Genomic DNA, 23,706 nt, shown 5'->3' on the forward strand with positions numbered 1-23,706 from the left:
TGCCATGATGCCATCCATCGTGGATTTTCCACCCGGTACCCGGGTTCCCTCCTGACAGAGTGAATGGTGTGTGTGTGTGTGTGTGTGTGTGTGTGTGTGTGTGTGTGTATTGCATCTGCATGTTGTCCCTGTGCCACAATGCCATCCATCGTGGATTTTCCACCCGGTACTCGGGTTCCCTCCTGACAGAGTGAATGGTGTGTGAGTGAGCCATGCTGTGCGATGGCTCAGTGCCCCATCCTAGGTTTTTCCCTACAATGCACCTGTACCCTCCAAGAAAGGCTTTGGTCCTTCCATGACCCTGAATAGGACAAGCGGTTAGAGAAAAATGAATGGATGGTAATTAATGCTGTAATGTGATCTACTACCGTACTAATTACTAACTACTGAGGGAAGAAACAACTAAAAGTGAACCACTGGATCTCATGTTCATCATTAAGGAATCCTAACACATTTTTATCTCCAGTAGCTGCTGTATTTCTTCATGATTTGTACTTGAGTAGTAAATGAGTTACTACTAAGTTACTAATGAACCATACAGCAAAGTGTTACCAATGCAAGTAATCAAAATATGCAAAGGTACTAACTCAGTATGAGGTTATTCTGAGCAAGATAGCCAAGAAAGCAAATAATAAAATCCTTCCATCCATCCATTCATCCATCCATCTATCCATTCTCCAATTACTTATCCAGTACAGGGTTGGGATGGTGAACTTGGAGGGGGACACCACTAATGGGGACAAACATTACCATACTAGCATAAACACATTTCACAGTGATTATTAAAGGACGTCTGTTGAAGACAGGGTGACGTGAGTGACAATGTCTGCTCACACGTGTTTAAGCTTCTCTGTGCGCTGTCCTTTCTCCTACTACAATTGTTACATCATTATGTGGAGCCGAAGATTCTGGACCAGATTCATCCATCACGGACCATCCAACCCCCCCCCCCCCCCACATTGGCTTTGCCGTGCATTCTTTGATGAAATACAAAACAGAATCGCATCTCATCCTGATGGAAATCTTAGAGTCTCTTTTCATGGAAATCCAGGCTCATCTCAGTCAGTTCTCCTGTTTCTGCGCGTGATGGATTTATGCACGAGATTTACATGTTTCTTCCTGCCTCTCTCTCTTAAGGTAAGACCCTTTGGACTCCTCCGAGGTGACTCCTCCCAGGCCTGTCACTGTGTAAAAAATAAATCATATCCATATTTCAGCAGATTCCAGTTTTATTATAAACAAAAAAGTAAAAAGATACAATAAAAAATTTATATATTATTAAACTATATGAAATATATTAAGCAACAAGGAAGAAATGCATAGCGAGACGGCCAAGAAGAGTGCGGGAGTGGCCTTTATCCCGGCCTCCCTTAATGGATTCGGTGATGCATGGTAAAGGCACGACACCAGGCTTCTTCATGAGGTCAGCCATATTGCTGTTTAATTTTCTAATAAGTAGTATCTCAAAATGTAATGTTTTTTTTATAGGGTTTCATTACACATTTGAACCAATAACTGAAAAAGTACGCAGCATTCATGATCTTAGGGAGGAAAGGGTTCTTTGGGAAACTGCTAAATTAACTTACCACAGAAGACCACTACTGGAGTCACCATCATACCTCCTGTTTTTTTTTTTTTCTATAAAAAGCCTTATGTCCCACTTATAAGGTAGCAAAACGCTCCTGCTCTCAACCTGAACCTGAGCTGTTGTGGCGTGTCAGTCTTGGGAAAATAAATTCAAGACTAAACACAAACACATAAAGACATTTCCTGTGATAACTCAGACCTCCAGTTTAATGACTATTTATGTTACATTTACACGCACTGACAGGAACCTGCATGTTTTTTTCCTTTCCATAACTCCACTGGTCGCAGGTTCACGATAAGACCGCTGTGGAAGTGCGAAGCATGAAACTGGAAGTCCTTTCTGGCTATAGGAGAATCACTGCTTGTTCTGGAAGTTTCTATGTAGCCTTAGTTAAGAATGAGACATTTGGAATGAGCAAGGTTGAGTTCCATTAATTGCTGCATAAAAATGAAGGAAAGCTAAAAATTCCATAACTAGATACGGTAGGTAACTATTACAGACAAGAGGACTATGATCTACAGCCCATGACAGAAAAAAACAGTACTTGATGATTATGACGGTTAAGGTGTTGCATTACTTCATTTGTACCCTGTATGCCTCGCACAGTGTGTTAATGCATACCCTGTTTATTTTAAAAGTATATATTTACTTTTAAGTTTGTATTCATGCATGTTATAGCACCATAAAAATTCAGCTCCAGTCCAAATATATGTGATTAAACTAAAATATATTTAGTAATTAGGTAAAAGGGGACACTTTGTTTTGTAATGTAGGCTGGTCATTTTCACCTTAAAACATTTTTTGTAATTTCCGTCACACAATCTATCCAACGAAATGAAAATTAAAAAACAGTTCTGGATCATTCTAATTGCCTTCTCTACTGTTTCTTATCATTTTCTTATCATGTTAATTAGTTTAGTAATCAAATTCACTTGGACACTGCTTCAAAGGGAAATTCATATTTTTTCATAACACAGTGTCTAGCAATTTCATTTCTATCTGGCCATGTAAATCAATCACCCTGACACTGCATTCCATGTAATCTAAAGCAGGTAAGAAATATGCCTTATTGCAGACATAAATTCACACATCGTGTAATTGTGCGTAATGGGGAGTTGTGTACCCCTGCCTGGACCATATACTGTGGGAGTGAGTTGTATGGCAGTGATGGGTTGTGGGATCATGACCCAGGATATAATCTACAGAGACAGTGAAGGTTTAATGCATTCCAGTATTAAAGGTAATAAATATGGTTCCTGTGGATAATATGCGGTGCAAAAATAGCTCAGTGTAACTAATTAAGCTTTGAAAAATGTCCTGCTTTACCAGACAAGACATTAGCCCACTTTGTCTAGTTCTCATAGGTAGGCAGCTGCCATTAATTAGCTTTTCATAAATCTTGCTATTTTAAATTATTTTCGAGCCAGTGTTCGTTTTCTTATAATGCACCAGTTACCACTGAAATAATCTTAGCAGTGATGTGTAAGCATTCCATAACATGTGTTTTGGTATTCAAGCTTTCTTGTTATGGATATAAGACTGTAATTCAATAGCGACACACAAATCAGAAGTAAAATTTAATCATTTAAGAATGTTAGTCAGCAATCCAAGGACAATACTGCTGATTTGCAGTTGATGCAAACATAAATCAGCATTGCTAAGCTGGTCTTTTTCAAAACATGGATAGAAAAAGCAATATTCACACACACACACACACACACACACAGAGTCATGTAATCATATCTTTTTGGGGGCAAATTTCTATGGGAAAACGCTAAAAAAAACACTAACTATGACAACCTTAACCCCTTCCCAGCCCTAACCATAACCATAAGTACCCAAACAAAATACAAGAGTTTTTGCATTTTTAGTTTTTTCATTGCAGTCACGGATTTTTATAAAATAAAGTTTTCCCATATGGGGACCAGGAAACTGGTATTCATCACGTTGTGGGGACATTTGGTCCCCACAAGGTAAGGCATACCTGGACCACACACACACACGCACATACACACAAACATACAGTACAGCCAAGAATCAAACCCACAACCATGGGAATGCACCAAGGTGTAGCCTCTGACGCACCAAGGTGTAGCCTGTTGAGCCACACATCGCCCCCTGCTGGATGACTAGAACAGCTGAGCTTGAAAATGGAGAGAAAAAAAGGCAAGGACTGGAGAGTCACAAGCATCAACACTATATACCTACCCTAGTAGCCTGCTATCAGAATAAACTCAAATGGTTACATTAAAATAAAAGTGTGGTGTCTGAACAGAACATTCAGAGGTAAAACCACAACCATTTACCCGACCAACCTCTAATCGACTGACTCATATCCTGTACCGACATTGTAGGGTTTCTCTATGATCCTCTGGATGCCTGGATTTTCACATAACCTTTTTATGCATTCCTGACATAAGGCAGTTATGGATTTTTAAATATCTTTAACCTGGGGTTTTCAAGTAGGATAATGATTGCTAGGAAATGCAGCACAGTTTCCATTTTCAGTATTATTCCTAAAATTCGTCTAATGTGAGTGAAAGAGGGCCGTTTTAGACACAGTGCTTTTATTCTGCATTTAATAAGACTGGAGACATGGCACTAGTGCCTATTGTTATTCTCTGGTTGATGGCAGTTCAGGCTTTGTAGTGACAGAAGCTAATTGAAACCATTCCGGTGGAGAAGGCAGACCTGCAGACCCTGGCTGACAAGGTCATCTCCTACAGACCTGTCAGGCAGCTGTAGGTTTGACCAACTCCTATAGCAAGAGTCTCCCAATTATCACTGCCTCTAACGTGTGGCACCATGTGAATTTCGAGAACTAACCTCCTGAGCCGAAGCCAATATAAGGAACCAAGTCAACTGGGTGAGAACCAGGTTGAGGTATAGGTGACGTTAGAACTGTGATAGCGAGTGTTTCTCAGTACCAAGAAGGCAAAGGACATATTTGTGTTCTTGGCAGGAGTGTTGTTGCTAACTTGCCTCCCAAGAACAAACTTTGGATGCAGTGAATCATGGGATCGGTCTCATAATGGAGGTTGCAACTTGTATCTTTGATATCTGGAGTGGGGCAAGAGCGACGTGCAAGAATTTTTATCATCCTCTGTACTTCTATTCTTGAATAGTGGAACTGTACTTTGGCAATGGAAGATTGCATGAAACAAGTATGCAAGAACACAAGTATGGCTTTTACACTTATTGATAAACATCCAGAGTCTTATCCAAAAAATGTCTTTCCATGTTTTACACGCATTGCTTGCTAGGACAGGTTTCATGTGACATCAACCCTCACTGGGAACAATGTGCACGTCCTGAGTTCAGTGCATCCCTGGGTCAAGACGGGAGGAATTTGCATTGTCACAGTCTTCATTGTATGACATCACCACATTAATTAAAACTAGTATTTTCTGTTAAGGGGGAAGGTGTACAGATTTTTGAAGTACCTCTTTTATTGTGTATGCCTTTTGTTAAGGAACATGTCATACATGCACAACTTAGAAACATGCTTACTTGCAAAGGCTGCATGGAGCAATGTAAGGGTGTGTCTTAATTTCATGACAATAATAATGTGGGATTGTTAAGGAATTTGCCCATGGACATGTGGTTATCCTGCGGAGGCCAAGCTCAAACCGGGGACCCTCTGACCAAAGGCACCAAGGTGTAGCCTGCTGAGCCACACACCGCCCCCTGCTGGATGACTAGAACCCCTGAGCTTGAAAATAGAGGGAAAAAAAGACCAATGTGGTGATGTCATACAATGAAGACTGTGACTGGTTAAATAAATGCAAGCCCCTCCCTTGTTGATCCAGGGACACATTGAAATCTAGAAAATCAGGATGTCCGAAAATGGGGATTACTAAAAACAGAATCGCACTTCTATTGAGTTTTAGTTAATCTAATAGTGCTTTCATTGGAATGCATTTGCCAAGGTGAATCTGAGATAATGACTGACACTGAAGTTCAGCTCAGGCATGTTTGATGATGAAATTTCAAAACGAGCAATGCTGACCTTCATGTTCTGATGGGAGAGTAAGAATGAAGGGGTCCAGCAAGATCCATTGTGATTACCCACAGTACGATTCTCTCCGGTGACTACTCTTCATTCCCAGAAGGACGTAGCAGTGAGGCACATTGTCACATTGTTTACTGTGTGGGGCTGTTTTAGGGGTCTGGGAGGGGGACAGCCCCCCCCCATCCTTCAGCAGTGTCACTCATCGCCATTGACGATGGCAAATAAAAAAACAAAAACACGCAAAGCAGCTCCCTAAGACTAATATTTAGAAGTTTTGTTCACACAAACTCGGTACCCGAAGCACCAGCTTTTCAGGCTAGCCCCTTCTGGTTCCTGTTATTTCTTTAAAGCCGGCGACTGAGGGAACATGTATGTGACATCCATCAGGGCCCCTGGTGGGAGGTGTCAAAACCCCCTTCTCAGGTGGAGAAATCGCAAAGGGCTCTCCTGGCGGGGGGCAGAGAGGTCTGGCCAGCGAGCTCGGCCTTACGAAAATAAACACAAACTGTTACACAGCAGGCCGGTCCTGTTCTGACGATCTCCGACTCCTCTGGCTCCTTACGTTCCTGTTCCTGGTCTTTCCGCTCGTCCGAGTGGCTGTCAGAGCGACACGAGGTTTGTTTAAGACCTCGGCTCTGTCCCGACATTTTCTTTGACATCTGCTGCAGGAAGTTTGGTCTGCCTAAGTACCGAGAGTTAACCTGCCAAAAGACGTCTCCCACTTCCACTCGCGACCTTTCCAAGTCGTCGTGATGCCAGCACTGATGTTCTCAGGCAGAGAAGCAACCGTATTAAGATAATAAACAAAGGTTCATGTTCATTTGTATTAACACTCCTTTCAGGTTTGATTTGCTGCATGTCTGAAACTCCCACTGAACTTACCAATGAGGTCAGAGAACAAATCATGGGTAAAAATACTATAAACTCCAAATCTGAAGTTAAGCTTTAAATTGCGTGATAATAGAATAATTCTGGGGTACCCTTAACTTGTTGAGATTTAAATGTCACATTCAATAAAGATAAACTGAGAAAATAGTCTACATGTTTCTTCCAAGGTTCATCCCAACTATGAACCAAAAACTTATGTCAAATATGCGTACTGTTTTTGTTCATGTTCTTTAATCACATAGAGCCATTTAATAATGGCAAAAATATTATGGATTTATCCAACAGGTTTTTTTATTTTCATAGAATAAGCTGTTGTTTATTGCAGACAATCACAATGTAATGTGTTTTTTCGGAAGCTGCTGTTTGTGAGGACCAGACATACGGCCTTAAAATGACTTTTTTATGCAATAAGAAGATCTGCTCAAAGAGTGGTAACTCTACTGTGGTGATTTGAAAACTAAAAAACAACAATGCAGACATGTTGAAGGTATAGAGCTAATCCATATAAATCTGAAGAATGTAATCAGCAGGAGCTGGTGGAATTTTACCAGGGAAAGAGTATGAGGATTGTTTTACTTTTGTATTTAGTTACTTAGCTAAGGCCATTTTCCAAAACATCTTACAATATTCCCATTGACAGAAATGGATATCTTACTGAACAGAATTAACAGGGGGTTTTAGTCAGATGTCGGGGTCTTTAATGAGAGCTGACTGGAAATTCAGAACAGCCCCCTTTCCCCGAGGTCCTAAATGTCCTTCATTAGCAACCAGAAAGCAGAGAATTTCTTCATATGTTGATTGGGATGGCTGTCAGTCATCATAGGGGTCCTGCGGGGCACGTGATCCCCCCCATAACAGCCCGGGGTGGGAATCTGAGACAGGGCAGAACAACTGTATCATGTGGGAGTGCTCTGTATTCACTCAGTCAATCTTACCCCCCACACCGAAGTGCTGTCCAAAAGTAACGTTTAAAAAACCCAAACAACTAAACCAGCATGAAAGGTTAAAAAACACATAATAAGTCAAAATCCATCCAAAATATTTGTTTCGTTTTTGGATAATGTTACTTTCAAAAATGTACTAAGAGTAATGTATTTGGACACTTTCCTAAGCAGATTTGGTGTTAATACCATCATCCCTTAATCCCACATTCATCTGTAAATCTACTTACACCGAATGACTCTGCTAGTTTTGCTTGCAAATGGATCCTGATTAGACTTCATACCTCCTCACCCTTTCCATCAATCTTCCAGCCGCTTACCCTGGACAAGGCAGGGCTACACCCTTGAATGAGATTCCAGATCACTGCAGGGTACAGACACGCACACACAAGGAGAAATTTGGAGATGCCATTTAGCCCAACTGGCTGCCTGGAATTGCGAGAAGAGACTGGAGCACATGGAGGAATCATGTACAACATGGGGAGAACATGCCAACAGCACATATATACAGTACTATGATCAAACGTATGTGGACACCAGCAGTCCAACACCTCATTCCAGAACAGTACTAATATGAAGTTGGTTGGTTGCACTTTATTGTAATATCCTTTACTCTTCTGCAAAGGCTTTCCATTAGATAATTCTAATAGAATTTATTGCCATTCGGGTTGGGTATGGATGTTGGGTGATCAGGTCCCATTCTGTCAGCCTGTGTGGCCGACCACATTTTTATCTTCACAGTCACCTCACTCGTGGTTGACCGATGTAGTGAGCTGACCTACTGGAAAGATGGCGTCCTATGATGGTGCCAAGTGGAAGGTCACTAACCTCATCCAGTGCTACTGTTTGCTGCAGGAGACTGTGTGGCTGTGCTTAATTACACACCTATGCCAGCAATGGGTGTGGACTAACCAGGCAATTCCTCCATTTAATAGGGGTGTCCACATACTGTACTTTTAACCATATAGTATGTCAATTGCAAGTGGGATTTGAACCCCAACCCTGAATATCAGAGGCAACAGGGGTCACCATGCTGCCCATTCACTTCCCCTGACCTCTTCCTCAAGTTTGTGCTTTACAAGAAATGTATGCTGACCTGGACATTGTGACATATTCGGGTTAGAGTGACTGAAAGCAGCAGTGCTTGTTGCAGAGTGAGCACCGTTTACTTCTGTATCTCCTTAATGGCCAATCAAAAGGAACATTCAGAAATACCTGTAATGACACCAGGAGCATCTCCTGCTGCATGCGTGTGCCATGACCATGCTGCTATACCCAAACACCTACCTCACAAATGGATACAGATCTAGAGATGCTGCTATACCCAAACACCTACCTCACAAATGGATACAGATCTAGAGATGCTGCTATACCCAAACACCTACCTCACAAATGGATACAGATCTAGAGATGCTGCTATACCCAAACACCTACCTCACAAATGGATATAGATCTAGAGATTCTGCTATACCCAAACACCTACCTCACAAATGGATACAGATCTAGAGATGCTGCTAACTGGAGACTCAGGTATTCCTAAATTTAGTTAAGGCCACTGCAGCACGGCGTGCCGGCCTCTGATATCCAGAATACCAGACTCTTGTTAATGAATAAGTCAAATAAGCAATTGTTTATGCCTTGTTAACAGCTTTTCGAGACATTGAGGTTGGGAGGGCCCTGCTGGAAAGTGAACCACAGTACAAAGAGGGTGGCCTGCTCGCACTGTGCACTGAAATGCAGAGCTGCAGGGTCCTGCTTTGATTAATCCAAAGCTGTCCCTGTTTGGGCACATCTGGATGCTGGCTCCAAACCGCATGAGGACAGGTACCATCAGCGACCCAGAAAGCTGCACGAGCGGCGCCTCCCGAACATTGCTCAGGGCATTTTCTTCCGCCATTATACTCTAAGATCAAGAATCAAAGCCCTAAATACCCAATTGCTCCAAGGACTGGCTGCTCCTGCTTTCCAGGACATCTGACTGGTCCATGTGAGCAGGGAAGGGAGGGAGACTTCATTAGCACTTTTGGGAGCCAAACCTTGATCCATTTTGGCTTTCACTAGGAGCAAAGTGGACAGGAAAAATACAAGAGTCTGCATACAGGGACCAAAAATGGTGTCTGGGCTTTTAGTCTGTCCTTATACTCTCTAGCTGGTGAAAAAGTTAAACCTTTATATATTTAGCAATTATTAACTGATTCCTGGTCAGTTGTGGGAGTTTGCTCACTTTTTTATCCCTCTTTCCTGCCACATCCCTTCTCATAAACACCTTATCACACCTTATCTCATTTTCTCAAGAGCATTGGTTCTTTTCAAAAGTTTTGTCTGGAAACCTCCCAAAAAAGTCTCATGACCAGTAGGGGGTCCTCCATGATAATATTCACCGAGCGTGGGGGTGGGGTCCCGACCCACAGTTTGAGAACCACTGCTGTAGAGAAGCGATCTCCTTGAATGATATACGAGTCAATTTTGAAATATTGTGCATTTCCTGATTGCTGCTAATGCAGAACATCGAGAAGAACTTGAGGAGTGAGGAGTGAGTGTTGAGGTCTTGGTGTTCAGAAGAAACAGCAAAAGTTGCCGTAAGTTTTTCTTAGAAGGGAGTTAAATATGGATGGTCTGTTGACAGCAACTCTCACTGAGCTTCTGCTGTCAGCAAAGAGTGAGCAGAAATGGGTTCAGCAAAAGAGCAGCGCCATCGTTCTGAAAACATCCTGGCATGTCAGTCTGAGTCCAGCTGTGGAGTGTTCATGTTCACACACATTTCTTAGGTTAACAATTGTTCTCTCATCTTAATTTTTTCAATAAAAAAGCAGTAAAGTCTTGCCGCCATCCAGAACGGAAGCGTACAAATGAATTTAAGAAAGAGCAAAACAAAAGAACAATTAGCGATGAGCCTGCACCCACCAACAAAAGCCAATTGTGCTCTTTTGACGAAAATGATACAAAGTGAAAAAGCAGAGTGCTGGGATACCTGCACAGCTGGCTGCTTTAATGAGAAGCAGTCCAGAGTGGTTGCTAGGTGATGCACACTGTGACGCAGGATCAGGGCAGAGATGGGAGGGTGCAGCTGACCCAGGGCTGGGCTGTGCCGAGAAAAGCACGCCTCCCCAAGAAAAGCTCTCCCTCTCTCCACAACGCTGTGGCCTGCGCGACTCAGTGGCTGGGCAGGAGACAGCGCCCGCCAAATGAGAAACAGACTACTTTTATCCCTGCTGCCTGATTCTCCTGGACCATTTTTTTGGTGTTGTTTTTAAAGAAAAAACCAGATTCTCCAAAAATAGTTGCTGGGGATCGCGTGCCAGAGGGCTCCGAAGGCTTTTTTTCACCCCTCCTAGTCACGCAAGCCGCCTGGCAGGACTTCGGCGGGAAAAGAGCGGCAGCCCAGGACCGTGCAAGTGAGATGCTGCTCCCCCTGACCTCGTCCTGTCCTCATCAGACATAGCTGTGCCATGTGATCATTATGAGCAATCTGCCCTCTGCTGGAGCTCATTTGAAGAGTCTAGTTGCCTTGTTGGTCAAAGGCTGGTGAAATTTACTCAGCACAAAAGCACTGAATCATGTCTCACATTGTCATTATAGATCTCGTTAATACATCCTGATGATTAATAAAATAGAAATTCTATCTATCTATCTATCTATCTATCTATCTATCTATCTATCATCTATCTATCTATCTATCTAATCTAATCTGTGTGGTTCTGAAAGTCCCTATGTTTCTGAATCCACTGAGAACTGGTGTATGTGTAAAGTGTTACAGCTTGTGCAGTATTTAATTTTTAAAAATACTTCCTCACTGTACCACACTGGCAGTCTGGATGGAAAAGACACAGTCAGTGTGTACACACTGGTCAGTGCTAAGCTGGTCAGACTCATGGAACAAGCGGCAAGACCTCAAGGTCATTATTTCATTATTGTTATAATGTCGCTGCTTAGCTCATACCCTTATCCAAAAAGCCCTGTGATTTAGACCATTTAAAACACTGGGTATGTTTGCTGCATTAAGATTCCTTATCCAAAGGTTCAACAAAACATTCTTTTTCCAAAGTTTCTGTAATTTATCAAATGTATTCACAAATGAGATATAAGTGCTGTTTTTTATCAAATATTTTAACGTTTATTGGGGATTTTTTTTATCAAGACAATGATAGACAACACTATCACCACTGTGCCCAGGCAGATCATTTGAGACCGTGTAACAGAAACTGTATCACTACAGAGAAACCTAAAATTCCACATGCAAATGCGAAAATAAAGAACCACATTCCATTACCCATTAAAAAAAAAACTTACATTTTTAAAAACATTTGGAAATTAAATTGCTTTTTTCCTGCCTTCATCTTGCAATAATTCACAGGATAATTGCCATGTTTCAGTATCAACTGGAGTCCAAGCCAGTGGTGACAAAAAACCAGTTTTAAGGTGTCGTAAGCAATAATAGCTGGTAGACCTGAAAATTCCACATGGCTGTCCAGTTGCATTTTGCCAAGTGCTGTCACATCCTGCAACCAATTCGAGTTTCTCACTTGTGTTATGGTCTGAAAATTCATTTTGCTGCATATAAAATACGGTGTTGAATCGGTACATGTTTATCGTGAGTAGCTAAGGCTCTGGTACAGGTGAATATCCAATTCTAAAACACATACCATCACCGTGTCCATCTCTGGGCAGCCATTCACAGGAAATGGGACTGAGCAGGTATAGACGTGAGTTTCAGTCGCATCCCATAGATGAACAATGGCCAAGATGTGCTGACAGGACCAAGCCTGGCATGGAGGCATGCCCCGTCTGCTGTAGCATGCGTAACTATGTCACATGAGCATGAGGTTAGAGAGGACACGGGACACCAAAGGGAGGTCTTTTCCTCAAATGACCCTCGCATTCATGTGAGCATGAGGGAAACTCTAACAGAAATATTACAATAACATTTTGAAATGGGTAACTGATGTACAGATTAAAGAATAATAAATGGGATGAAATTGTATGTTGGCAGAAGCAATGGGAATTTTTGTAATGTCAATCTTGAGGGATTTGTGTATTAACAGTAATCACACAGCCTAGGAGATACCATTAGCGATAACTTTTCGTAGCCTGGCCCCTTTCACGGCGTACATTTGAGAGGAGTGCACTATTGTTGTTGGAAGACCAGGAGTACCTTTTAAGGGGATATTCTTACAGGAGCATGCAGAGCATGCAAGGGTTTTAACCGGCGAGTCACGAAACAGCATCTCGAGATCAATAGCTGTATACGTGCCCTTCTGTCTAGTGGAACGGGACTCGTCAGGCACTGCTGACAGAGCCTCTGCATGGTTCCCAGTCATGGGCCTCTTGCACTTGTCTCCATAACTCCTAGCCGTGCTGAGAAGCCTCACTGTAATACTCCCAGGCAGTCCCACGAGCTAAACACTCTCCCAACATCATCTCCTTCACAGGACTACCACAAAAAAAAAAAAAAAGAAGAAATTTGCACATGTTAGGTGCTAAATTTTTCCTTTCCAGAACATATTTTTAATACAAACTTGAAATGGAAGCTGTTACAATTCACAGAAGAACATGTGAAGTCCAAGACAATTCTCAGTAACCTATGCCTTTTCACCTAAATGTCCCATAAATGTGGTTCCAATTTGTTGAAAACCATATAAAATCTCTGAGGTCTGGCTGTGTTTGTGCCATTACATGTGAAGCAGCTTTAAGCTAAAATCAAAATGCATTTTTATATGCAAGCCCTCTTCTTACTCTGTTGCATTGTGTGTAGCATATTTTCTGGACAGAAGCTGTTGTGGTCAGAGTGGTGGTCACCATGGGAACAGAAGTCTGCTATCAGTAACCATAGAAACAATGGGCATTAACATCACTCTAAAAATGCCCTTTCACTACTACGGTTAGTAATATAGAAAAATGAAGCATCACCAACAGTAATTATAAATACATCAGAAATATACAATAACTATAATACTATTCATTGAGGACTATTCGTAACTACATAAAACAAGACAATACCAAGATCTTTAGCTATGTATTTTCAACAGATGAATGTGGATCTGGAGTTAAATTAATCATGAGTTCCGTGTTAGACATGATTTAACCAAAACTTTAACCAATAGTTTTTTGGGGTGAAGGTATTAAAAGATTTACTTCAGTAAATGTGTATTTAAGAGGCAAAATGCCCAAGAACAGAGCTTGTTATGCGGCGTATTCAGAAAAGGTGACTTCTGGTTTAGAAACACCAGACTTCTCCAGAGTCACTTTTGTGGTTTTCTTGTAACAAAACATACAAATCAAGGCTATTAGACAATTTGAATCATAAAATTCAAAATGTGCTGTCTTTTAAAGACCCTTTTGGTCTAATTTATTGTTTTTCTTCAGCTGCAGCCTTCTCAGATTCTACAGTCCCTCGATGCTATTATGACATCATGAGATTTAGCTAATAGGAAAAAATCTATTGTCTTCAAAAAAGGATTCCAGAGGTTTTAGAAAATAATGTGGAGGCTATCCGCTCGTTTAATTTGAGCTTTATGTAAACCAAGTACAAGACAACATGACAATAGAAGAAGGAAGTTTTTAAACAGCAATATATCTGTATGTGTCAAAAACGGAAAATAATTTTTGGAAACAAATATTGATATGTATTTCTCTTACTAAGTAAATTTCACATTGCCTAATTTCCTTGACAACATTTGGAATTATTATTGATAATTATACTGCCATTTACAATTTTTACAACAAAACAAATAATTATGAAAAAGTAAAAACATAAGTTAGCAAAAATGCTCTTCAGTTAAATTACAACAAAAATGTTAAAACAGACACTAGGGCAATGTGCTGTTTTGTTAGCAAGCTAAAACTATCCACAGGTTTAATTAAAATCAATACAGTACCCAGATTATTTCTGTTAACAATGGATGAGTTCAAGTTTAATATACAGACAGCTGGAGGCTAGGCTGCAACACTGTATCACATTCCAAATAATCAGCTATATATGGGACAGTTCTAGACTCTTTGGGCAGTGGTTCTCAATGGGGGAGGGGGAGGCACGGTCCACTAGGGGGCCACAGTGAGGGGCCGTGCAATTTATTTAAAAAGCATAGAAAAAATTATGAAAATAAGTTGCTACGAATTTGGGTGGTATGAGTTTTTGGGTGGTATGAATTTTTATGGTATATTGATATTGTTTTCAAATGAGATATAGCATGACACAATACCTTTTATATCAATATTCTTTTACTGTGGATTAAAATCAGGGCTTTAGTAAAGATTTTTTAATAGAAACCAATAGTATTCCTTCCTGGTTGTAAACAGTGCCAGAGCTGCGGTGATGATGTAGCTCACAATCACAGAATTCACAGCTAACATCAAACCATCCAGTTGGCGGCATCTCACAGATAAGCTGATGGAGGGGAAAGGTGAGGAATCATTGTAACTTGGTTCATTTTGTTTTGGTACGTTGTTAAATATATAAAGTATTTGCCTTATTTTGTTGAAGGCTAATACTTTAGAATGATGGTCTTTTCACCTTCAACGCACTTTTAATGGTTGTCAGGCTTCAAATTATAGAAGCCATTCTTCTGTTTTGAGAGTAATGTTATAAACTGAGAAAAAAGAATGTTGGAGGACATAGAGGAGTGAATCCTTGTTTCTTTTTTTCTTATTTCAATAAAAGAAATTCAGTTGTTTGGCAGTGTAACCAAATAAAAATGTGTTTATATTAAAAAAACACTGGCAATATTTGTCATGATTGCAGAAAAAAGAAGAAAAAACACAACATCATAACCTGTGTAGGAATCCCCAAACATGTTCTCCTGAAAACAGGAGGACCATGAGTGAAAAAAAAGCTGAGAACCACTGTCTTATGGGAACCAATAATTGGGTTTTGCTGCTAAGTGATTTCAAAGATCACGTATCACTCCACAGCTCAACCGTGACAACGCTCATCGTGATCCTGTGGTGCGGAGCCAAACACTGCAGGAGAACACCACTTTTTTTTTAAAACTAGAAATGTTCTCTCATGATTAGATAACTGAAAGGAAGTGAGACTTTTATAACCTGTCATTACCGTCCAAAGAACACTGTGCTCCCAGCTAATAAAAAATAAATAAGCTGTATTGACATGTTACCAGTTGGAAGCAAAACAGCTAGGAAAGTCATTTCCAAAACAAATGGGAAGATGGAATTTCCAGACGACAGAAAAATGCTTGCATTCATACGCTGGGGTCTTACACAAATGTTCCCCCAAGGTCTCTATCTCTGACTGCTGTAAAGAGTTTGATCAATGCTTCAGAGACTGAGGAATTTAAGAACGACAACATTCTCTCCTGGCCAAAGGGGAGAATTGGATGACCCGCGACACAATCGTCATCCCAGTCCCAGGCAGGCCCCGTACTTATGACCATCGATGGAAAGTGCTAAACAAATGCTTCACTCACTTCATACTGTGGCAGTACACAAAATTAACATAGACACTGCTGGTATATGGGGGGCTTTAGCACTAACATCTATATGAATCAAAACCAGGCAAAGATTCATGCTACAAGGACAGCTGTTTCACAAAGGATGGCAGAGCTGGCTGAAGATGTGTGATGTCATTTCAGAACCCCCCCCCCCCTCCCAAGTTTGTTTTGGTACGGTCCGTTTGTTGTCTCAACAGTGTTTTAACTTTCCTGAACTCTGTTGCCATAAAATCAAGATTAAGGTTATATAGTGAGCTTCTAAGACGCTTAAAGGAGTTTATACAGTTCACCAAAGATGGATATCAGCAGTTGGCATTAACAGCAAAAAGGCACAAAAAAGACAAGATTTTCCACAGAAAAAAAACAATACAATGGAACTGCCACAAGAACAGGAGAATGCTGACTCAGCACAACAGACAGGTTTTTTTTGTGTTTCTAAATTTATTGTTTTCTTTGCTCAGCTTTATTTTCTCCAACTGCTTTAGTCTTGTCATTGAAAAAGCTTTATTAAATTACACATTTCTACAAAACAATGTTCAGAATTATAGAAAAATTCTTAGTCCTCCCACTTAGGGAAAAAAGGCAAATATCCATCAAAGTTATGTAAACAAGACCGTAGTCCACTTGAGGGAACATACAAGGGAAATATCCTTAGACTACTGAGCTACGTCAACAATATATACATTCTTCAAAACATTCCCCTCACCTAACCTGGTTGATCAATGAAAACATAATCTTCACTTGTCCATAATGTTCAGCTCAGTGATTCTTGATGGATGTAAAAGAAAAAAAACAACTATTTACATAATGAGAGAACGCATCAGTTTGAATTTATGAAGAACTGCTGGAGGAGGGCCAGGCTTTTCCAGTTTACTAGTACATCAAGATTGTGTTTGTGTCTGAGTCACTATGTTTAGCATTTATGATACGTTTACTTTGGGATTTTAGTATATAGCTGCCATCAACTGCCACAAACACTTTGCTGAAGGTGTGTTAGTTGACGTCTCATGTCAGGCACAAGAATTCTGAACTGTTCTACAGGATGTCGACTTTAAATACAATGATACCCTGGCCTTCAAAATCTCTTGTGACAAGCCGAGGCCACATCTCTGAGGGAGATTTCCAGCCTCCATTCCACGTGGGGAGCCCCATGCCTTTGTTTAGCACTAAGCGCCTTAGTAATGCCTAACACCTTCACATCAGCTGTGAACCCCAAGAAAAAAAATGTCAAATTATACAGCATACCAAGAACTGAATTAGTATCTGTTCTTCTAGCGAGCATTATCTCTTTTTTTATAAATATATTAAAATGAAGATGTACTCAGTCACACGTTGCAAATACTCAGAATCACGAACACATTAAATGACTGTCCCATTAACAAAACCAAGCATTCAAACTCTTCTTACATACAGAAATACATGTATAACCAAACAAAATGACAGCCCCTTGGCATGAATAGTTGACATTTTCCATTAACAAAAATCAGTATAAAAATATATATAAACAAAGTGTTTTTAACACTAACTCAGCAATCTTGGCCCCCCTATATGTGCAAAAACTGGGTGGTTGCAGATGTCTTTGAACACCACTTGGATTTGAAGGGAGGAGATCACTGATAAAGGGTGACCACACGGTTTCATTGAGACGCCAAAAACCTTGATCCACATATATGCTCAACTGAACCAGTTCCAGGCCATCAACCCTCTGGCCAGCCAGTGAGGCTGAGCAGCACTACTGAAATACTGAGGTGGTGCTTTTTTAAAGACTCCCTAGAACAATACCAGGCAGGAGGGGAATAATGACACTATGTTAGCATTAAGGTATCACAGTGTGTCCTGAGACCAGCGGTGTCAAATCCTCATCTCTGCCTCCTCACCCTGCTCCAGAGAGTGCTCTGCCGTGCTTATTATGGAGGTCGGGGGACCCTGACTCACTCCAAACGGGGAGATGGTGGGGGAGCAGGCCGCCAGTGGCGAGAGCGAGGGGGAGAAGCTGGGGGACATGGCTGTTGAAGAAATGGAGCCATCATGGCTGATGGGTGATCGCCGAAGGGACAACAAGTGTGGGAACGTCCGTCCAATGGCTGGCTTTGGAGGGACAGATTTGGCCCCTGGATGGGCTACAGATGTAATGAGGGGTGGCGGGTCGATTCTAGGTTTAGGGTCTGTCTTTGCTTTGGGATGAAAGGGTCGACGGTGACTGGGTGGAGCATTCTCATCCTTTAAGCGGGCAATCTCAGTGAAGACACTGGCCAGGGGCTGGAACTGGGGGCACCAGTTCAACAGATAGTCCCAGTTGTAGCTGCCCCGAAGCTCTTCGTCGCTGGCCACAATGGCTGTGAGAGACCCATCTACGGATGGCTTCCCATCTTCAGGAAAAGCATAGTCCTTGGGGTGTGAAAGACTTAGCCCTCTTCCCACACTCAAGTAGCCTCCACCTTCATCCCTATAGATGGGGTGCTGTCCAGGCAACAAAGTCCCACTAAGCGCTCCCAGCTTCTTCCCTTTGAACCACTGTCCAGTCTCCATCCCTGGCTCACAAGAGGTATCTGACAGTTGGTCGGCATCCTGCTGGATTCCAGAATCAGGCCCCCGAGCAGAAATGTGCTCCTGCATGGAGGAAGAGATGCTGGAGACTCGTGGGTACTCATTGATCATCCGGATCTCATCATCTTCTGCTGCTTCTGCCTCAGCAGAGCCCCTCCCACTGGAGTGAGAGGGGTCCAGGGATCCTCCACGAGGATATGGCACTCCGCCCGTCCCACCCTGATCAGTGGTGTATCCCGGTAACGTCTGATGATAGATTCTCTCAGCTCCAGTCACCCTCGATTCATCAAGCTTCTGCAAGACAGTGCCAGGTGCCACTGTTCTGTTATGGTCATCCTCCTTTTTCCTCTGGCGTCTTGACCTCAAAAAGACGAGGATGATGGCAATGATGACTAAGACAACAATGGACCCCAGGGAAGCAGCCACAATGCTTATAAGCAGCATGTTGACATCTGACACTAGGCCAAAAGAAGTGTGGGTAATGTCAATGGTCAACTGTGCTATAGCGACACGGGAGGTCTCCAAAGGGCTATGGGCCATCACATCCAGGTCCATCTGCCGAATCTCCCTCTTAGAGCGTCCGCCAACAGTGTGAGTGCTCGACCCGTCCATCTTCAGGAATATGATACCTGTTGTTTTGTTGATGTCGAAGTATGGTGAACCGTTGATGGAATACAGCACAATGCCATCTACACCACTGTCCTCATCTCTGGCATGCACCTGCCCAATGCTCTGCCCCTTCCTGGCTCCCTCAGGAACCTTAAAAGAGAAGTCTGTTGTGGTGAAAACTGGCTCATATTCATCTTCGCCAGTCACATAAACCTGCACGGTGACTGTGGCCGAGTAGTTCCCGGGATCTGTGGCCTGAGCCACAAAGCTGAAAGAGTTGACTTTCTCATAGTCAAATGACAAGCGAGTCCGGACCTCCCCTGATGTCTTGTTGACCGTGAAGGCATCTCTACCAACTCCAGATTTTTCCAACATGTAGTACTGTAACTGGCCGTAGACACCAGCATCATAGTCAATAGCATGCAGCATGGTGACGATTACATTGGGTGGCTGGTTTTCACGGATGCTTACTGTCAACATTTTCAGGGGGAAATAAGGTCTGTTGTCATTGATGTCTTTCACTTCTACATTGACGGGAGCCAGGGCATAGTGACCATTGCCATCGGAGGCCTGGATGATGACCACATGGGCAGACTGCCTTTCGCGGTCCAAAGGTCTCTGAAGCTGCATGATTCCTGTCCACTGGTCCACCGAGAACAGCTCCATCTCATTCCCTGAGCTGATAGTGTACTGAATTTTGGCGTTCACAGGAGAGTCCGGGTCAGTGGCGGTCAAGCGCAGGACCTCCATTCCAGTGGGGGACCCCTCGCTTAGTGCCACACTGTACTCCGTACGGCTAAATGCTGGCGGATTGTCATTGGCGTCGGTTACAGTGATGATGACCTCCACGCTAGAGCTGCGCTGTGGTACTCCGCGGTCAGACGCCACGACCGTGAGGTTGTAAGAAGGCTGGGACTCGAAGTCCAGCTGTTCAGCCAGTATGAATGTGCCCACAGTTTGGAAACCCCGCCCCTCCAGGAAGCGCACGCTGCTCTCGATTTGGAAGGTGTTCCCTGCGTTGCCGCTGGCAATGGTGAAGTCGAAGCCGCAGTTTTCCCGTGATAAGTCTCCATCCACTGCCTCCAGGGTGAGGATGGTAACTCCGGGCAGACTATCCTCTGACACGGAAGCCCTGTACTTTGACTGGTGGAACATGGGTGGGTGGTCATTGAAATCTGTCACCAGAATCTGCACGGTGGTGATGGAGGACAGTGATGGGATCCCGCCGTCTCGGGCCTCGATCACCACAGTGATAGAAGGATGCTCTGAGTCAAATTCTGCTTTCTGGTTGATAAACAGAGTGCCTGGTGAAAGACAATAGTGATAAATGTTAAAAGAAACAAAACACCATGAACAATGCTCGCTTTTGCTCTAGCAGTGCTATAGCACACTGAAACTCAATTACTTCTCAGTCTCCATGTAGCTGCTACACCTTGATGTCACTACAGTCATTTCCTTTTAAAATGCCTAATATGTATAGTATATCTCAAATTTATATTATAACAAATTTTCAGATGAAATGACATTTAAAAACAGTGACTTCCCAGCAAGCTATGGACACCAGTTTTTCATCTTAGCTTGGACGGTAGCGCCAAAAGCAAACGACAGAGGTGCTGCATCCTTACCATTGCTGGCGTCGATGTAAAAACCATCCAGGGTCGATGACATCACTCGGTACGTGACCTTTCCATTCTCCCCAGAATCTCGGTCCGTGGCGGTTACCGTGATAACAGAACTGCCCGGTGCGGAATACTCAGGCAAAGTTACCTAGTAAACCAAAGAACAGCAACGAATGGCCTCTCACTTTTGCTGCAGCAGAATGACATCACTTCATGCATTTTGCAGGACATTCAGAATCAAAGGGCTAGTGTCAAGCACCTCCCTCGGACACGCAGCTGGATTCGTGTCCAAATTCGCCATAAAAGTTTAATTACCTTAAGTTTATGTGTGATGGAAATGCTGTGAAATACTCTTGCTTTGAGTGACATTTGCTGGCTTGTCTATTAAAATTAATGGGGTGTGAAAAACCTTTAAAATAAGCCCCCTAAGGAACAGGTCTAAAGGCAGTTATTGTGATTTTATCATATGCACTGAAAAATTACATTACAGCACCAGAGGCACATCTGCAACTCATCCTGTATAGTAAAAAACAATAAATTATGAGGCAAGCAACATTTTAGCCTCCTTCAAAAAAATTAAGGAAAACGATGCTATTAATAAGAGGCTGGGGTCTTGAGGTGGGTACCTGGTACAGATCCTGGGTGAATGTGGGGCTGTTATCATTCACATCCTCCACCAGCACTGTTATGTTGGCCTCGCTCTGGTGCCTCGAATCTGAGGAGCGGACAGTCAGCGTGTACCAGGTCCGCTCCTCAAAGTCCAGCGGGCCTGTCAGGGACACCCCTCCCCCATAGCGGTGAATCCCAAACCTCCCTTGGGAGTGGATGTCCAGCTGCAGCGTGTAGGATAGGGGTGGGCCTGAATCCACATCGTTTCCGGTCACCTGCGTGATCTCCGTGCCGATCATGGTGTCTGCGCACAGAGGTCGGTGGGAAAAGTGAAACACAGAAATCCTGACGAGTGCAGCTGGCAAAAGCAGATTTTACATTGTTCCCAGAAGCTATTATATTTAAATTATATTCAATTTATTGCTTCTCTTGGCCAGAGCATGGCCAAGTATGGTCAGTGGTACTCAAAAATGTGGTACTCGCGGGTATCAGAATCAGGGTAATCACTAGCTGAAATCTTTATATTACCTATTCAGAGAAGGTTCTTTGAGAAGCGTGACTTTTTAAAATATTAAGCATTCATACGAATGGGCAAAATGTGCCACCTGAGTCTCCTTAGAGAATAAAATGATTGCTTTTCATTTCTTTATGTTGTAGGTTACTTTGCTTCATTGGCTTGAAAGATATGAGCACTCACACAGACGAGGCTACTACAGGTCAAGGTCACAAAGGTCACGTCACTCACTCTCAGGCACGCGGACCTCGCGAGGCAGGGGGATGGTAGGGCTGTTGTCGTTGACGTCCATGACGATGATGGTCAGGGTGGCAGTACCTGCCAGCCTGGGAGTGCCCCGGTCTGTCGCCGTGACGACAAGCCTGACAGCACAGCAGTGAAGCGTTAGACCGTGTCCTCACGCAACCTGTCGCAGTTGCTCCGTGTTCACCCCTTGCTCTGCTTTTATAAAGCATTTCATGGGGATTGTTTTAATACCCATTAAGGTGTAGGAACACATTTGTAAAATCAAACTTGGACACCGCCATGGGTCTTGGTTGGAAATAAAAGAGATCCGAGGCCTGGATCTGAAGGAAAACACATGTCTGTTGTAGGATACCTGGCAGGAGTTCCCAAACTTTGATAGTTCAGAGACCCCCCTCCCCACTGATATGCACCATCTGTCAAATGCCCCCCCCCCACTGTAAGATCACACTATCTTCCAGAACATCTTACACATTAATAATCTACTGGACGTTATTGCCCAAATGTTATGTGAGATGATTTGTTTATTTTCCTCTTTCCTGAGGCAAGAGAAGGCTACGCAAACAATTTGTCTGAACTGCCGGCGACGCTCTTTCGAGAAACATAACGAGGTATCCGCAGGCTGCAGGGAGGCGGACACCACCTGAGATGAAAGCTAGAGAAGTTGGAAGGAGGTGACGGTTTAGGAGATGTTTTTGTTTGGGAGTTCACTCATGGGATGGGGATGGCACAACTTGCTGGATGTCATTCTGAACAGGGGGGGCACGGGGGGGGAGCATAGAGTCATGTCCAATTGTGGGTTTTCTTCTTAAAAACTTATATAGGATACATATATATATATATATATATATATATATATATATATATATATATATAATATGTGTGTATATATATATATATACATACATACACACACACACACAGTGGTACCTCAGTACTCAAACTCATTAGAACTCGGATTTCTGGAAGTCGAACCAACCAGTTCGAAAAAAAATGACCTAGAACTCGATCTGAATCTCAGAAGTTGAACCGTGAACGCCGACCTAAGATAACTTGTATGCGCAGGGAAATGAGTCAGGCGGCACGTCTCTCAGCGGAAACAAAGAGTAACGTTTCAGTCTCAGCCTCGCATTCGCTGTGATAGCATGTTTACACTAGCTGAATACATATATTTAGACAGTAAAAATACATTTAGACAATGATAGACAGTAAGAATAATTATTATTATGTAATAAAATGCATTTAATAAGATTTTAATATCATTAATAATAAACCATTAATACATTTAATTATAATGATATTGTTGTGCCGAGCGGGGAAGGAATGGAGACAAAGGCGCAGACGTCAGGGTATCGGAGAATACGGGGTTTAATTACAGGTAAGGCATGCAAAACGCAGATGGACAATACAATGACCGGACTGGGGAAACAAACTGAAACGCGGACTAATACAGAGGACTAATGACAACAACCAGAAACAGCTGAACACACGGGGATTCCACACGGGGTTAACGAGGGGGCGTGGCACGCGGAAGGAGCGGACGATTGGGACAGGACACATTTGGTTTTTTTTTTTACTTTATACATTGTTTGGATACATTTATTTTCTTACTTTACAAATTATTGTTTTGATAAATGTGCTTAGATGTGTTTAGTACAGTATATGCTCTTCTTGTTTTATACTGTTCATTTT

The 23,706-nt window shown here is 42.5% G+C and overlaps 1 protein-coding gene across 3 annotated transcripts in view; it reads right to left on the bottom strand.

Moving 5' to 3' along the window:
• Window positions 1-16,294: 16,294 nt before the first annotated feature.
• LOC111851299 (protocadherin-16-like) overlaps window positions 16,295-23,706 on the bottom strand; it is an 88,658-nt gene continuing 81,246 nt past the window's right edge. For all 3 annotated transcript variants that reach the window (XM_023826068.2, XM_023826065.2, XM_023826067.2), the window contains 4 exons: window positions 22,003-22,133; window positions 21,275-21,561; window positions 20,655-20,796; window positions 16,295-20,333 (listed from right to left, as the gene is read on the bottom strand). In XM_023826068.2, coding sequence (XP_023681836.1) covers window positions 17,725-20,333; window positions 20,655-20,796; window positions 21,275-21,561; window positions 22,003-22,133 — 3,169 coding nt within the window. In that variant the 3' untranslated portion in view covers window positions 16,295-17,724. The remainder of the gene's footprint in view (window positions 20,334-20,654; window positions 20,797-21,274; window positions 21,562-22,002; window positions 22,134-23,706) is intronic.

This window comes from Paramormyrops kingsleyae, chromosome 17 (assembly GCF_048594095.1).
Source record: "Paramormyrops kingsleyae isolate MSU_618 chromosome 17, PKINGS_0.4, whole genome shotgun sequence".
NCBI classification, from domain to species: domain Eukaryota; kingdom Metazoa; phylum Chordata; class Actinopteri; order Osteoglossiformes; family Mormyridae; genus Paramormyrops; species Paramormyrops kingsleyae.